Source organism: Cheilinus undulatus, linkage group 15 (genome assembly GCF_018320785.1).
Source record: "Cheilinus undulatus linkage group 15, ASM1832078v1, whole genome shotgun sequence".
Classification (NCBI taxonomy): domain Eukaryota; kingdom Metazoa; phylum Chordata; class Actinopteri; order Labriformes; family Labridae; genus Cheilinus; species Cheilinus undulatus.
In genome coordinates, this window is record NC_054879.1 from 8,782,001 (window position 1) to 8,798,474 (window position 16,474).

At 37.1% G+C, this 16,474-nt stretch overlaps 1 protein-coding gene across 1 annotated transcript in view; it reads left to right on the forward strand.

Moving 5' to 3' along the window:
• Positions 1 to 16,474, forward strand: part of dnah7 (dynein, axonemal, heavy chain 7) — a 137,410-nt gene that overhangs the window by 19,670 nt on the left and 101,266 nt on the right. The window contains exons 19-20 of the mRNA XM_041807667.1: positions 2,955 to 3,141; positions 14,250 to 14,443. Of these exons, the coding sequence (XP_041663601.1) occupies positions 2,955 to 3,141; positions 14,250 to 14,443 (381 nt within the window). The remainder of the gene's footprint in view (positions 1 to 2,954; positions 3,142 to 14,249; positions 14,444 to 16,474) is intronic.

Sequence of the window (16,474 nt, forward strand, 5' to 3'; positions counted from 1 at the left end):
GCCACATTACTTTGTTTAAAGTGGAATTGTTGCTTTTATATGCACATTTGATTTCTTTTTAAGGTACATGAAACAGTGAAAGTGTTCTTTCTGTACCAGTTTTTCTTAGATTCAGTGTGTGTATAAGTACTTTTTGAACATTTTGCACACATTTAAACAATACCGTGATAATAATGATAACTGTGATAATTTTGGTCACAATAACCATAAATTAAATTTTCAAATCGTTAAATCCCTAATACTGATTAAGAGTCTTTGGTGTAAAGTTCCACTTTACAGGGATAAGTGACACTACATGGCCCCATATAGTATCTGAGCAGCCCTTACAGACTTGATTTTACTATAGGAATATAAGGACTGCTGGTTTATATATCTGTGAATTTCAGTCATGAGTCTTTCTGAAACTTTTAAAAACAATCGTTTGAGTTACGAACATACACCCACATTCATTCACTACTCTCTAGTTTCTATAATCCTCTGGAGTTTAAAACCTAGACAATTACCTACTCTTGTGTCATTTGTGAGGTTTTTGCAATATTACCAGTGTGTTGCTGCAAGGCAAAGTCTGAAACAGGGTTCCCTGCAGCTTTAAAGATGTGACAGATTTGGCAGGTTTTGAAGCTTCTTTTGAAAAGTTGCTGATGAACATTTCCTGTAATATTGCATTTGAGCTGTCTAATACCATTATCTGACAGTGGGGGTGGTAGATCAGAATCAGAATCCAATACTTTTTAAATCCCTGGTGGTGAATTCAGTCAATACAGTTGCTCTGATACACAGAAACACAGAAATGGAGGTGGAAGAAGAAAGGCTATGTGCAACACTGCTGAGTGTCTTAAAAAAGCTATGTACAAAGTGCAGGTAGACTGAAGAAATAAACAGTACATATGACATGTTATGCCTGATGGAAGATGAGTGTTGAGTGAATGTACTGAAATCATGAAATTACAAAAGTTTCTATGGATCAGAGGATATATAACTACAAGACTTAATCTAGATTTATCTGTCATCCCATACCCCTAAGGTATTTTTTTAATATTATTTTTTTAGGCTTTTTGCCTTTATTATGAAAGGACAACTGAAGAGAGACAGGGAATATGGGGAGAAAGAGTGGGGGAAGACATTGTCCTTATTGTCTTTCCACAAAAAGGGAAAACTGGTTTATTCAAAACTAGTAAAGTCTGATTAACTTAATTTTTATTTTGTACCCCTTGAAAGAATTTATTGATCTTTTTTATCCTTTTCTTGAGATGGTAATTGAGCTCTATTTTTTACATGTCACATAGTCCCAAGCCTGTCCCAGATTCTCTATTCTGATTTCAGAGCTGGAAAGAAACTAATTACATTTACTCAGATTAATGTAATTGAGTCTATTTTTCCTGTTCTTATACCTTTTTTGAGTAGGCTACATTTTGAAATCAGTAATTTTACTTCTACTTAAGTAAGTTTAAAACTAGAGTAACTGTACTTTTACTTCAGTACAATGCTCTTGTACTTTTTTCATCTGTGTTGCCTACACAGTAGTGTAGTCATGTTTCTGAAGATCGTTGCTGTTTTTATTGTTTAACATATTGGCACAATGACTGAAGTTACCCACTAAGTTGGAGTTCCTGCCTCTGACCTACCCCTAAATTCCACCAGATCTGTGTTCAGTCTGTCTTGGCTGCATCACTGCAACAGAGCAGATAGGTTTTAGTTTTAGCCTATTTTTAAGTCAATGAAAGTGCTTCCACCATCTCTGCTCTGGCAGTCCAGAGCCCCTGCAGCAGATATGCTGGGTTTCTGTGGACTTCTGTTTCTGCTGGATGCTGGAGCCCTGTGCATAAATTCAGCGCAGAGCACATCAAGTGGGGTTTTCGCCAAAACCAAATTAAAATATCTGGTTCAATTTCAGAATAAAATACTCCTGACAAATGCCAGACCTTTTTTTATTTCTGTACCTGGACAAGAGGTCATAATGGGGTCTAGCAGAGCCCTCAGTCAACAAGTCAGAGAAGCAGGAGGAAGTGTGTTTATTTATAATAGGTAACTAACATATGGTAGATGAACAAACATTTACATGAAAGCCTTAAAAACAGAGAAATCCAAGCAAGTTCACCCTTCTCAAACTCCTGCAGTTCGTAACAATAGCTTCATGTGTGTTTGATATGTTTTTATTGCACTTTAGTAGTTTCTACTTGCACAGCCAGGTGTGATTCTATATTACTGCGGAACTCCTCAGTCTCGTGGGTCTAGTAGTCCAGTGGTGCTGCTCTATGCTGCAGTGCAAACGCAGTCAGTGCAGTGAGGCTGTGATAGACCAGAAATGGACCCAGTTGAGGTCCAGGGTTCAGGTGCTCCTGATGGATTGTGCATCAGTGTGCGTTTCTTCACAATCAGGTTGACTCTCTGCTTTGTTTTTTCCAGAGGAGACCACCTTGCCACAGATTTTCAAGAGTTACTGCAGTTCTGTCATATTGTAAAATAATTAACACTTTAAAAGTGTGGTTTAACAATATGTAATGAGGACCAACATAGACACTTTTAAGTGTATAATTTAACTTAATGTAAGTTTAATTAATGCTGTCTTTTTTTCTATGTCTTTGACTTTATTATAGAAGGTCTGACTTTACCTGAACTACCTGGTTGGAGATCTATTCCCTTGTTGTTCTTGAAATAAGAAGAGATTATATTTTACTGTAAAACTGTAATAAGAAGAGATTATATTTTACTGTAATACTGTAATAAGAAGAGATTATATTTTACTGTACAAGTCCTCAGTAGCTACTCAGTACTCAGTACTTAAGTAAACTTTAAATGAAATACTCTTTACTTATACTTGAGTAGATTTATAGACCAGTACTTTTACTTTTCATTAAGTAAATTTTAACCAGAACAATAGTACTTTTACTTGAGTACAATAGTATACTTTCTCCAACTCTGTCCATTTTACATTTACTAATTTTTTCCTGTAGGGAATGGGAGGGCAAGTTGCTGCTTCTCCAGGAGGTCTTGGATGAATGGTTAAAGATGCAGTCCACATGGCTTTACCTGGAGCCCATATTCAGCTCTCCAGATATCATGACTCAAATGCCAGAGGAGGGGCGCCGTTTCACTACTGTGGACAAAACCTGGAGAGACACAATGAAACTAGTTTCCCTGGTAAGCTGTTTCATTCATGTTTGTTTTTATGTTTATTATTGTATCGTGATGGAGACAGTTTATAACATGTAGACCTCTAATAGTATCTTCAGCAGGAAAGTTAGTTTTCAAAGAAATAGATATTTTATGTGACATTGATCATTAATAGACAGCAAATAGACACCAAACCTTTTCAATCAGTCGCCAGAGTGCATTTTTTTCCAACTCCTAGGTGCAGTTGAAAACAACAGAGAAATGGTGATTCAGTACAAATTAGCAATTGAGTCCAACACACCCTGTTTGATACAGATAAAGACACATAAATTCTCAGTGTTTCAGTTTTTGTCTCATACTTGCATTAGGCAGAGACATGGAGACCTAATGAGTCCTCTCTGAAACATTGCAAGTACTGTTTATTTGAATATTGAACATTATGTGATAACAAGCATGTAAGAAAATATGAGGAAAAAATGATTTTATAATGCAAAGTCAATAGTTTCATTTGCTGTTACATAACATTTTTATGCCAGACTGAAGTGTCATGGTCAGAGTCAGCTGAAGGGGAAGCAGCAGCAAGTCAATTGCTGTTACAGCTTCTTAAATAAAAAGATCATCATGACACAAAAACAAAGGGGCTAGCAACATATAAAAGGACGCCACAAAAATTTGGAGGGGAAATGAAAAATCAAATCTTTATTAAAGATGCTGAATAATAAAGTCAGTCAATAAGTTACCTCTAATAACCAAAAGGGGCTGTAGACGCCAGCCAAATAGAGCAAAAAGGGGGAAATAAATATGGCCAGCCCAGCAATGGGTTGTAGAACTGCTCCATCTCCCTCTAAACCTCATAACAAAAACAAAGTAATGAAAAGTGCAAAGAACACACATAAAATAGGATTGTCAGCCAACTACAGCAATGTAGACATGCAAGGGGACAAAGGTGGAGGAGAAGGGAAACTACCTGGGTAAAACTTAAAAAAAAAAAAAAAAAAAAAAAAAGGACTTCACAAACTAACTCCTCACACTGTCTTTGTTTTTGAAAGTGTGTGCCAGCAACATGTTCCTCTAAGTACACCCCTCCTTGTCTCTAAGGTGTGCTACAGATGAGAGAGAAAGGAGACCAGCAAACCAGAGACATAGAGGAAGGCCAAAGTCTTGGCCATATATAACAGTTGCATAAAAAAAGTGCAATTTTTGACTTCTATTAACCTAAAAGCATTTAAACAGTTACTGAACAGGAGTGCAGCCCCTACTTTAGCTTGGTGTCTTTTAATAATAATAATAATAATAATAATAATACATCACACATATAGCGCTTTTTTGGACACTCAGAGACGCTTTACAAACAAAACAAAACAAAGGAACAAAAAAACACTGCATCTGTTGAAGAGTTGAAGCATTTGTGTATTACACCTTAGCTCCTGTGCCCACTTAAACTAAATATTTTGTTGCCACAGATTTAAGGCTAGTTAATATAAGAACCCTTTAAATGTGAAGTGCTCTGAGATGTATGCATCCAAAATATACACTTATCCAAAACCAAAAGTGATAGCCAATTAAATCTCTGTCGGACTGGAACGCAGTTAACCTCCCAGTTGCTATCTTGACTGCACAGAGCTTGTCCTTGGAGAGTGGTGGCAGTTTCTTAAATAATCTTCTCTATGTAAACTTCAAGTGGAATGATAAAGATCCTCTACATTGTCTTGTGGGCATTTCAGTGTTTGGAAGGACCAATATCCGGAAATTGGGTTAAGAGCTTAATCAGAACTGGTCAGTATGTTCAAAAGAGAGAAAATCTGTTGCAGCTTTTAGGATTTTTTGTCTTTCTTTTTCTTTAGTTTCTTATTTCTTATGACAGATTCAGGATTAGTTTTGGTGGAAAGCAGGTCTAAATTCTTTATAATAAAAGCAGCACGGATCTAATATGTTTACTTTAATTCAATACACAGCATAAACCAGGCCAACCTGTTAACAAAAACACACTGTGTTGAGTGTGAAGGAGAGGGTGACAATGAAATGAAACAGAAAGCTACAGGAACAGAAGTATTCAGTAGAACAAGAAAGGACGTATATTGTCTGTGATGGGATGGTGAAAGAGAGTTCAGAGAGAGTAAGAAATAAGCTGGAAGAAAATAGAGAGCACTACAGAAACAACAGAACAACTATAAAAGAGGGAGTGTTGCAGCATCCTCAAAGAGTTTCCAAAGGGTAATTGGCGTCCTCAGTAGACCTCAAATGAGACACATCAATTTCAGCGAGTGTCCTCCAGAAAGCCTAGCCTGACTGCACCATCAAATAGAAATTATGGATTTTGTCTGGAAGGGAAGGGCTATACCAAGCCACAAAGAAAATGAGGTCACCAAGGGACAGAGAGCCTGCACAGACAGATGTGCATGCGCATTGTCTGGTCTATTGTTTGATGAGTAGTAAAGTCCCACGTGCACAGATTTTTATTCCTGCATTTATACTAATCATCTTATCATCATCAGCTTTCTTTCGTTTAGATAAGATGAATCACTTAGTGCATCATGTATCCTGGGAAATCATTTTAAACGTTATTCCAATGATGGACCTTTTAGGATCTTTTGTTGTTTGTTTGTTTAATTCAACTGTAGCATTGACAAATTTTTTTTAGTTTATGGGTTATTTAATCATATTTCATTTAATATTCAAAGTATCCAAAGAAATTTAAGATAGAAATGAGAAAACATTCAAAATACCTGTCCAAAAAATGAATGCCTCTTCTTTAAATTAAGAACACTTCTGTGGTTAAAGTAGTAAATATTATGTGTATCTAAATGAATAGTTATGATTAAATGATTCACATGACACTTTCAAAATGTGTATTATTGCTGTTGAGTGTTTTCATTTTATTATCTGAGAACTTCCTCAGGGCAGCTTAGATACATAAATAGACTTAGACAGTCAGGAGGGTTTGTTGGCTGTTACCCACAGCGTAAATTTAATCAAGATGTAAATGAACTGTGAGGTGTTTTCTGGCTTAGAAGTATATCTCAGGGCATGGATGGAATATTATTCCAAATAAAAAGCAGGGCTCTGCCTTACTCCTCTCCGATTTTGTATTCTTTCAGATCACTGATCAGGTGTACAGGTAATTTATTGAGAGGTCCAATATTTGTTTGTAACATTGCAATTTCAATTTAAAGGTAACTTTAACATTACCCATTTGAAATCTTAAGACTCCTTAATATTATAGTTCTCCTTTCCTTGGCATCACTTGTGTGTAAATTCCAAATTGCTGTTGGGAGTAATTGAATTCTGTAATTATTGATTCACAGTATTATCAGCATGATATTGGTATCGGCAGATATTGACCTTTCATAACTGAGGGATTGGCCAGATTTCATGTCTGTCATCAGGCAGATCCATCTTGCAAAGCTCCAATCTGAAATGACTCTGAGAACAGACTAGACCAATCAGCATTGTCTGAGGAGAATGAGGTGGTATCGACAGGCTGTGTTTGGTTGTACAGGAAGCTGGTAGGAATGGCTGCTGACGCTGTAGTAATTAACTTGGATGTTCAGTATAGTGGGAGTTTTGTCAGAACTGGACCACTTTATTTATATTTAGAAGAGCAAAGGATTGAATTGAAAGCTTTTCATGGTGGACAGGATGTTTTCACTCTTCTCCTGACCTGCTTCAGCACGAGTTTGCAATGCTATTGGTGGGTTTAAGTAGTGATGTAAACTGGCATTGCTGTTGGTGGAGTGATCAGTTTGGATGTCGCTTCGGCAATGGACAGCTGTTCTTTATAGAAAGAGGAGAAAAGAACCAAGCCACAACCCTTTCTTGGTGGAAAATATGTTTTTGTACTTCTCCTGACTTTTCCTTACCGTAGCTGTGCGGGCCTACTACCTCATTTTGTATTGTCACTCTGGTTGGCCTGTATTAAATGTTCGTCCAATCACCTTCCATAAATTTTTTTCCTGCCCGTCCCAAACCCTTTGTATGGGGGGTTTCACAGAGATGAATGCTGAGTATATCCATGTAAAGAATATATGAAACAATGATCTGAAGTGTCAGGTTAGGCAGATATGTAAATGTCTGCAGATATTTTTAACCAGTATATCGGCTCATTTGTGCCCTTTGACTTAGGGTACAGCTTGAAATACCCTGAATTAAATGTTCTTGCATCTTTTTAATTTGTGATATACAAATTGGACGCAAAACATTCTTCACACCTTAAAGCCAGGCAAACACTGTGCAATTTCAAGCCAACTCTATGACAGTCATGGTGGAGTGTCAGCCTACACAGTGACTGAATTGCTTATGAGCATGACCATTGTGCATGATTTATGTGTTCACACTATATGGGCTGATGGTCGTGCATGACCTGAGTGCTAATACTGTACGAGTGTGGTTGGGATAGATTGTGACAAAAATCTTTGGAGGTGCCTTTGAAAAAGTCTTACAAACTAAGGTTTAAGTCATATCCAGTCAAACCATCGCTCTCTCACTCTCTCTCTCTCTCTACTGCTAGCTTTCTTTCTATCCCTCACATACAAATACTATCACCATTCGTGTCAGCTGGAGGTCCATGGGTAGTAATGTTTCTTGCTGGTTTATCTCCTTAATTATAGCAGGGATGAGTCATTCCTGCTGTTGTCATGGTGATTTATAATGCTGTCTGACAGTTTAAATAGGGAAAAAATTCCCCAAAGTTGAGGATTCTGCTCGGGGCTCTGCTCTCACTGTGGGAGTGCAAGGAATCACCACAATGTCAAACATGTGAGAAATCCATCAGTCCAGTCGATAGCCGCCTGTTGGGCCATAGTAGGGACATGGTCAGCTGTCGTATTCCACTGTACACAGCACAACAAACAATGCACGATCTGACTGAAAGTTGGTGTGACTCAAACTTCCGTGGCTGAGTCAGATGAAACTTGCACAATGTATGCCCGGCTTCAAGGATACCTAATCCCCAGAAGTTTAGCTGATGGGCCACTATGTTGGAGTTTTAAAAAAATACCTTCGAGCATCTTTGACAGTGGTGGAAGTAGGAATAAGACATGCCTACTCAATCCTTTTTGTACAGTCCCCATTAGCCACAGCATCACACAGTCCATCCTGCTGATGCAGATTTGATTATTAGCCAAAATATATTAACCATCCACGGTAGACTTACCATGGGTCTGAAATGATTGCATTGCTCTTGTAGAGAAAACAGGTTTGTTATTACCTGTAACTTCCAAGGTCAGCTGTGACTACTGAGTATAACAGTTGTTCTCTTAAATAATTAGGATGTAAAGGGCTCTATGGTTCTATAAAATACACAAGTTCATTTTAAAGAAGAACATGGTTCAATTCCAATTTGTTTCCTTGTTTTACTTTAAATTTTTCTGTTAAAGGTGCAGCTGCAAGGAAAAATTGATACTTTTTACTGAAACTTTAATCTAATTGAATATTATTTCAAACTGACTAACTGTAAAACCAAATTACTAAAGGTTACAAAACCAACTGGATTGAACTCTGGCACAAGTAATATTTGCCTTTGTATTTACTGAAACAAGGTTAACAGACTGTTTATATTCTTTTTCTAATGTAATGTTTTTTATTAATCAGTGGCAACCAAGTACTGTAATTCAGTATAAATTATGGGAAACAAAAGAACAATTACATGCATGATGCTCTTCGTCTGTGCATCTTTTTCAACCAACTCACGATTTTTCAAGATGACTGTTATTTCCCAGTCCCCCCATGTAGGCGAGTTAAAAGAAGACCCCCCTGCATAGACATATACTGCATCAAATGTGACAAACAATCACATCTCTTCATCTTGTCCATAGCATTGATCAGCAGTGCATGAAATTGGAATCATCTCAACACCATACCACTACAGAACAGTGTCAGCTAAAAGGCAGGCTACAGTGCAGCTCTTCCACCAACAAATCACATCAGTTTATTTTCTCCAGGCTGTTATCACCAGTATGACCACTTGGAGGTGCTCTAGATCCACAGATTTTTCAGTGCCTTGCAGCTTCCATATCTCAACTTAATTCTCCACCACTATTGCTACCTGCTTTAACGTGCCACTTTTCTTCTATTGCATGCTCAATTGGAGATAAAAACACGACCAAATCAATTTGGAAGACAAATTTCTGTGAGCCCATTTATTTCAACTTTGCAGCCACTGACACCTTTACCCTCTCTAATATGCTAAGTGAGAAATCAACATTAACTGGATTTTTTTGGACTGTTAGATGGAGGAACTTAAGCCCCCTGTTACAGAAATGTGTAGAAAGTGACCCACTTAATATTACACAGTCATTCAGATCTGAAGAATGTTACTTCAACTCATAATTTCTTTTGTCTTATGAGTGATGTGCATGTCAGAATGGAAGAACAACAAATACTTTGTGTAGGTTAGCTTTACACTGCACAGATTGCAGACCTGCAAAATCATCTTTGTGCAGTTCCTGTCCTCCATTGAAGCCATCTGTTTGATGCTTAAAAACCACATTGTCACATAATACATGCATTAGGACATTGTTATCCTCTCAGTGTGCTCATGAATAGCCTCCTGCTAGCAGTCTGAATATAAAAGAGCCCTCTTACTGCAGTGTCCTCCAAAATAGGCCAAAATCACACGTCTGATGAAATCCATAAGCCTGAATAACTGCTGGTCAATCAGGCATGCTTAGCTGGAATAATTACATTTCCCACTAAAACATAGCTGAAGCTTGATGTAGCTTTCAGAGTGAGTGTCTGATGCAGTCCTTTGACTGACTTATAAAAGTGAAGTAAATATTATTATCTCTTTGTTACTGTTTTTCTCCCCGTTGTATTGCTTTGTAAGCCCAGATGAAGGAAAAAGTCATTTGGGCATGAGTCAAAGGCTTCTGCATTCACTTCAGAAGTTATAAGAAATAAATCTAATCCACAAGAGATTAGAAATAATACCACATAGTTATAGATACTCTTGATGGTTGTGGGTTTAACAAGGCTTAAGAGGAAAACAAAGATGGAAAGTATTTCATCTGAAAGCATGCGGCTTTGCTTTCCCTTAATGGTAAGAGACCTTTATTTGATGAAAAAGCAAAATCCCAAGCCCAAGTATTGCAATACCACATCCTCTTATTTACTACTTTCTAACAGTATTAAGTGTGGATTCTTCAAGAGCATCTTTAACTCTAAGCGCATGCACACCACAGTCACTGCTGACAGCAAATACTGACCATGTACATATTGACCGATATATCTTTTTGATGGCATTGTTTTACATGCTTACATTATGTCACTGAATTTATTTTTTATTTAAATCTCTACTGAAACAGTAAAGAGAACGGTCATTTTTTAGCATATGCATGTCCTTTGTTAACCCTTCACATTGCACGTTGATAGGAAATGTAAAACCCCCCATTCGGTCTTATTCCTAACAAAAAAGATGAGCAGGGTCAAGGTCATTTGCTCACATCAAACAAAGATGAAAGTGTACCTTCCCTTTTTGAGGGTGAGCTATTAAACTATATCAGCCTTTCCCTTGCCAACTGTATTGTTTCAATTTCGAAAAGCTAGAAGCCATGTCTCTCTTGGTTTTCAGAGGAATGTTTTTGCAGGGCAATATGGGTTGTACATACACTGCTGTGAAAAAAGTTTAGCCCCCTTCCTGATTTATTATCTGTTTGTATTTTTGTCACAGTAATATGTTTCAGATCATCAAACAAATTTGGATATTAGACAAAGACAGCCAGAGTAAATACAAAATGCAGTTTTTAAATGATGATTTCATTTATTGAAGGAAAAAAAGCCATCCAAACCTGTCTGGCCCTATGTGAAAAATTATTGTCCTCTGTGTTAAATCATGAATTAACTGTAATTAACCACATTGTTTTGGAAATCTGATTTCAATTTTACTCCCAAATTCGGGCCTTATTACTCCAAGACCTGTTGAATCAAGAAACCCCTTAAATAGGACCTGTCTCACAAAGTGTAGTAGGCTAAAAGATTTCGTGAAGCAATACATCATGGTTAACCTGACATGCCAGATGGATGCGTTTCACACATCCATTTGGAAAACCTCCCCATAGATGGTGTTTGGGAAAGGGCAGAGCCTTTGAAAAAAAAACTTGGAGGGTGATTGGATGAGCGTTCTGTGTGTCACATCTTTATGGGCCAATCAAAGCAACAAAACATGTGACGTCATAGGTGTGCGCCGCTACCAAGGAGTAAACACCATAGAGAACTGCATAACCTGAACCATGGCGACTGTAGACATGTCAGTACACGGCTTTTCATCATTTTCATTTTCGATCATTTTTGAAAAGAAAATTCACAGCTGTTCTTTGTTCTTATTTTATGAAAAATTGTCATCAAGTTCTGATAAAACTTACGGTTTAGCAATATCCACGCTAATGCCATCTGCAATTATTGCACCAGCCTCTTGCCGCTGCTTGCTTACGTCACAACTCTGCCACGCCCAAAAGTACTGCCCCCTAGATGCTGGTTGGTCCTGTCACTTTCTAACCGGGCCCAAACTGTTCAGATGGGAGCTTTGCAAGATGGATTTTCAAGTGAGAAACGCAGAAATGGGCAAATCCATCTGCTTTGCAAGGTTACATCGTGGTTGCTATCTAAAGATTATTTAAAAACTGATGAGAAACAAAGTCATTGACCTGTATCAGTCTTGAAACAGTTACAAAGCCATTTCTAAGTCTTTGGGACTCTAGTGAAACACAAAGAGGGCCATTATCCACAATAGAGAAAACTTGGAACAGTGGTAAACCTTTCCAGGAGTGGCAGGCCTACCAAAATTGCCCTAAGAGCACATTGGCAACTCATCCAGGAGTTAACAAAAGAACCCAGAATAATATCAAAAGACCTTAAGGCCTCAGTTGACTCAGTTAAGGTCAGTGTTCATGAGTCAACAACAAGAAAGCAACTGGGCAAAAGTGGTATCCATCAGGGAATTCCAAGGCATAAACCACTGCTGACAAAAAAGAACACAAAGGCTTGTCTTAGATTTGCCTAGAAACATCTTGATGATCCCCAAGACTTTTGGGGAAATGCAAAAAGGAGAGTAGTACTGTGTGCTGTCGTTGTGTGGTAAACTACATAAAGCCAGGTGCTCTTGAAGAATGATGCGTATAGTGACTTCTCAACTTTTTTCTACTTTTGGAGAAATATTCAGTGGACTGACAAGACAAAAGTTAAATTTTTTGGAAGGTGTGCGTCCCGTTACTACTGACGTAACCTAACAGCATTTTATAAAAAGCACATTATACCAGCAGTCAAACGTGGTGGTGGTAGTGTGATGGACTTGGGCTGCTTTGCTGCTTCAGGACCTTGAGGATTTGTTGTAATCGATGGAAGCATGAATTTTACTCTCTACCAGCAGAATGTCTGGCCATCAGTTTGCTCAAACTTACTTGGGTTTTGCAGCAGGACAATGATCCAAAGCACCAGTAAATCTTATTGAAATGCTGTGGTATGACCTTAAACAGGCCAATCATGCTCTGAACCCTCCAATGTGGCTAAATTAAAGACATTTTGCAAAGAAGAGTGGCCTGAAATTCCTCCAAAGCAACGTGAAATAGTCATTGCTAGTTATAAAAAACGCTTGCTTGCAGTTGTTGCTGCCGAGGGTGGCACAACCAGTTATTGGGTTTAGGGGGCAATAACTTCATACAGGGGCAGGTAGGCTAAGATGGCATTTCACCTTTACATTAAATCATCATGTAAAAACGTTTGCATTCACTTTGGTTATCTTTCTCTAATATTCAGGTTTGTTTTAAGATCTGAAACATTTAAGTGTGACAAATATTCATGAAAATAATAAATCAGGACAAGTATAAATACTTCTTCACAGCACTGTAGATTTATAGGCAGAGTAAAGATAAAAGCATGCAAAGCAGTAAATAGAAACTTTGTTATTATTTTCAGACATCTTTTATGATATATATATATATATATATGTATTATTTTTTTTACACAAGAACACTTAAGGTAACAGTTCCTGTTTCTTATTTTTGCTCTGCACTACCTTTGGATTTAGCTCCTTGCATTTTATTTACTCTAATCAGAAAATGATGCCAGGTTAAGCTGTGAGCCTCTTCAAAAGTTGAAAAAAATGCCTTCATCCTTATAGAAGCAGGTTCTTGCTTTCCTGGAGGCAACCCTGAAGATTAGAAGGACTTTATTTTGGCAGACATTTGCCAGACAGGCTCCAGGTGAAATCTGTATAGCTGTCTCTTTAAGGGTGCTGTACGACAATTGGGCCTCACTGTGGAAGTGCAAAAGGAAGCAGCTGCAGCGTTTTAGTATTACTTTAAGACAGTAGCAGCAACACTCTGCTGCTGGAGAAAGACAAACATATCTTTCTGTCAATTTATTTGTATACACCCAAAATTGCTAACACTAAAAACAGGGGTGACCCCAAATAGTCAAATATTTGACAGTTTGTTCAAGAAGACCTCATTTGACTGCCAGTCTCATAGTTGAACATGTGCTTATAAAACAAGGATCATTTTATTCCAGCTGTATTGAGGTGTTATATGTCTGCTTTACAGATATTTTCCTGTTTTCCCCAGATAGGTCATGACTCAGCCTATCTTGCTATTTATATCAACCTGATATGATAACTCACATACTTAAAATGAATCTCCTTTGCAGCATATGTGATAAACCATACAGTTAAATAAAATTATTAAACTGATTGCACTGATTATGTCTCTGCATTTTAAAAATGTATTTTAGTTACATGTTTTGGTGTTTTTTAAATGTATTTCTAAACGTCACTGTGCTTTTCATTCCATTTGTTGCCATTGCTCTGCATTTCATGAAACTAACACAAGTTAGTTTCACTATGTGGGGAAAAATGCTGTTTTCTGCTGATGTAGTGGCCTTGAGTGATCCATTTGTATAGCTTTTCAGTTTTAAGACGCAGAATAAAGAGATATTATCTTAGTGTCTGTGAAAATCAGGAAAATTTGTGCTGACTGTGATGACAAACAGAAGTCTTAGACTTGAAATAAGACGATATAAACTTGAAATTGTGCACAGAGGTGAAGCATCCAGTTTTCTGGGTCTTTTTGTGAGATTGCCATGCTGGAAAGATAGCATGGTATTCTTAACAGATTCAACTTTTTTCCTCTTTTTTCTGTATGTGTTAGGACAAACATGTTCTCACAGTGATTGGCATCGACAAGATGTTAGAGAAGCTGAAAAAGTCCAATGAACTTCTGGAACTGATCCTTAAAGGTCTCAACAACTACCTGGAGAAGAAGCGTCTCTACTTTCCACGGTTCTTCTTCCTGTCCAATGAGGAGCTGCTGGAAATTCTCTCGGAGACCAAAGACCCCACCAAGTAAATATGTCAATATACTCAATCCCTTAGACTGTATAAAAGTAGATTTTTATACTCTTGATTCACGAGGTTCAAAATTAAGCCAGTGGCGAGTCCTAAACCTTCTGTCCTTATTTATTGATCAGCATTTATTGATCAGCAACAGGGTACTCCACTATGTGCAAAAGGGGCTTAATTGTTTTGAAACAGATGAGTAAATTACTTTAATTCTCAGTTCATTTCTTACCTTAGTTAAGATTTCCCCAGTTAATTAATGTTTCGATTCTGTTTTCAAGACTTCTTAAACACTAAATGGTGTTATTTAACTTTAATTATTGTCCCATTTAGATTAACAGTCAGATATACATTGGGTCAAAGTTAGCTAGCTGTTAAAAAGTCCCTATCGCAGCCAGGATAGAGACAAATGTGTTTACCTAAGCTCGTTTAAGTATGATCACTTCTGTCACTGGAGAAGCAAGCCAGAATCTAAACTCAAGGACTACGGGTGACACAAGTGGCTATATGGAGTCTATGCTACAGTCACTATAGCCTTATTAGCCATAATTAAATAGTGTGGGTAGGAAATGTGCTTCTTTTTCTCTATAATTAAACTGAACCACCAGTTTCTTTGCCATATTTGATCAATAAGATGAAGGTCAATTCCCTTCAAACAACAGAGATGAAGTATGCTGAAGAAGCTAATCAATTTGAAAAAAAAAATATTCTCCTTTAGATAGCTTCAGTGTTTGCTCATCCTCTGAAGTGGCTTTTCCGGAAATGAAGTCATAAACACCTTTGTCTTGTTCAACCTAGAGATTTTCTTTACTAATGAATGTCATTTCAGACAAAAGATGCTCTTGCTGTTTCTAGTACTATTTTGCTTTGACTCTCTCTTTGTCTATTCTCTCTTTGACTTCTGGGAATTGTCATCACATCAGTGCAGATAAGCAATCCTGATCTCTTTTGTAAAGAAGGGATTTCTGCTTTATAGTGGGGGTGTCTGGATCACCAGGGTTAGTGTAATGTTGTCCTTGGGAGATTGCTATTGTGCTTTTTGGAGCATTTGAGTCTCTGCCCTCTAAATGAAATGCTAGGCTTTCAAAAGGAACTTTTTTCCTTCAGGTGCATAAGGTGTCCTTTTATTTTAAGTTTTGTTGCTTTAGGTTTGGAACACTTTGTTCTTACTTTCCATTTCCCTGATTTCTTTCTGCAAAGAGGAAGTAAACTTTAGTTTTCCTTACAAAGTGCAGAACCCAAACACAGACCTATGAAGTGGTAAAGAAAAGAAAAAGGTTTTGTTTGTTGTGTGAGCAGCACATTTTGCTTTTATGTTGGGCATATGGGTGCAACATAAAAGCAATGAGTTTTGCAAAATGGGTTTTAGAGTGGCAAAAGTCTCAAGACTAGTTGTGAGTCATAGGCTGTATTTAAAAAGTAGTTTTATTACTTTTAGGACTGCAGTTTTTAAATGTTTGGTTTGACACTATTAATGATGCAATTTTGGCTTTTTTAAACCAGAGGTTGCCATAATTTTTGTGGATCTAGTCAGACAGAACTTTATTGAAATGTAAACAGATTTGTTAAAGAAAATGGTATGCTTGCAGAAAAAAAACAGATTGCAGTGATTTGCAAACTTTATAAGCCCATGTTTTATTTATAAAAGAACATAAACAACATTTCAGATGTTGAAAGTCAGAAATTGTGTGCTGATAACAAAGTGCTCCTTGTTTACCCAGTCAATTAATTTAATTATTTCTGAAATTATCCTTCAGTGGTTTTTCATTAGAACCACTTTTCCAGCCTTTTGTTGCCTCATTCTTACTTTTTTAGATGTTTTGCTGCCATCAAATTGAAATCAGCTAATATTATATTATAAAGTAGTTATGTGTCTAATTTTCAGTATATGATGTGTTATGTTTTTTTGTGAATAAAATAGAGGTTTATGAGATTTGCAAATCATTGCAATATGTTTTTTGTTATATATTTCATTAACAATTTACACAGCCCCCCAATTTTTTTGGACTCTGGATTCTATAAACTGTTACTGATTTG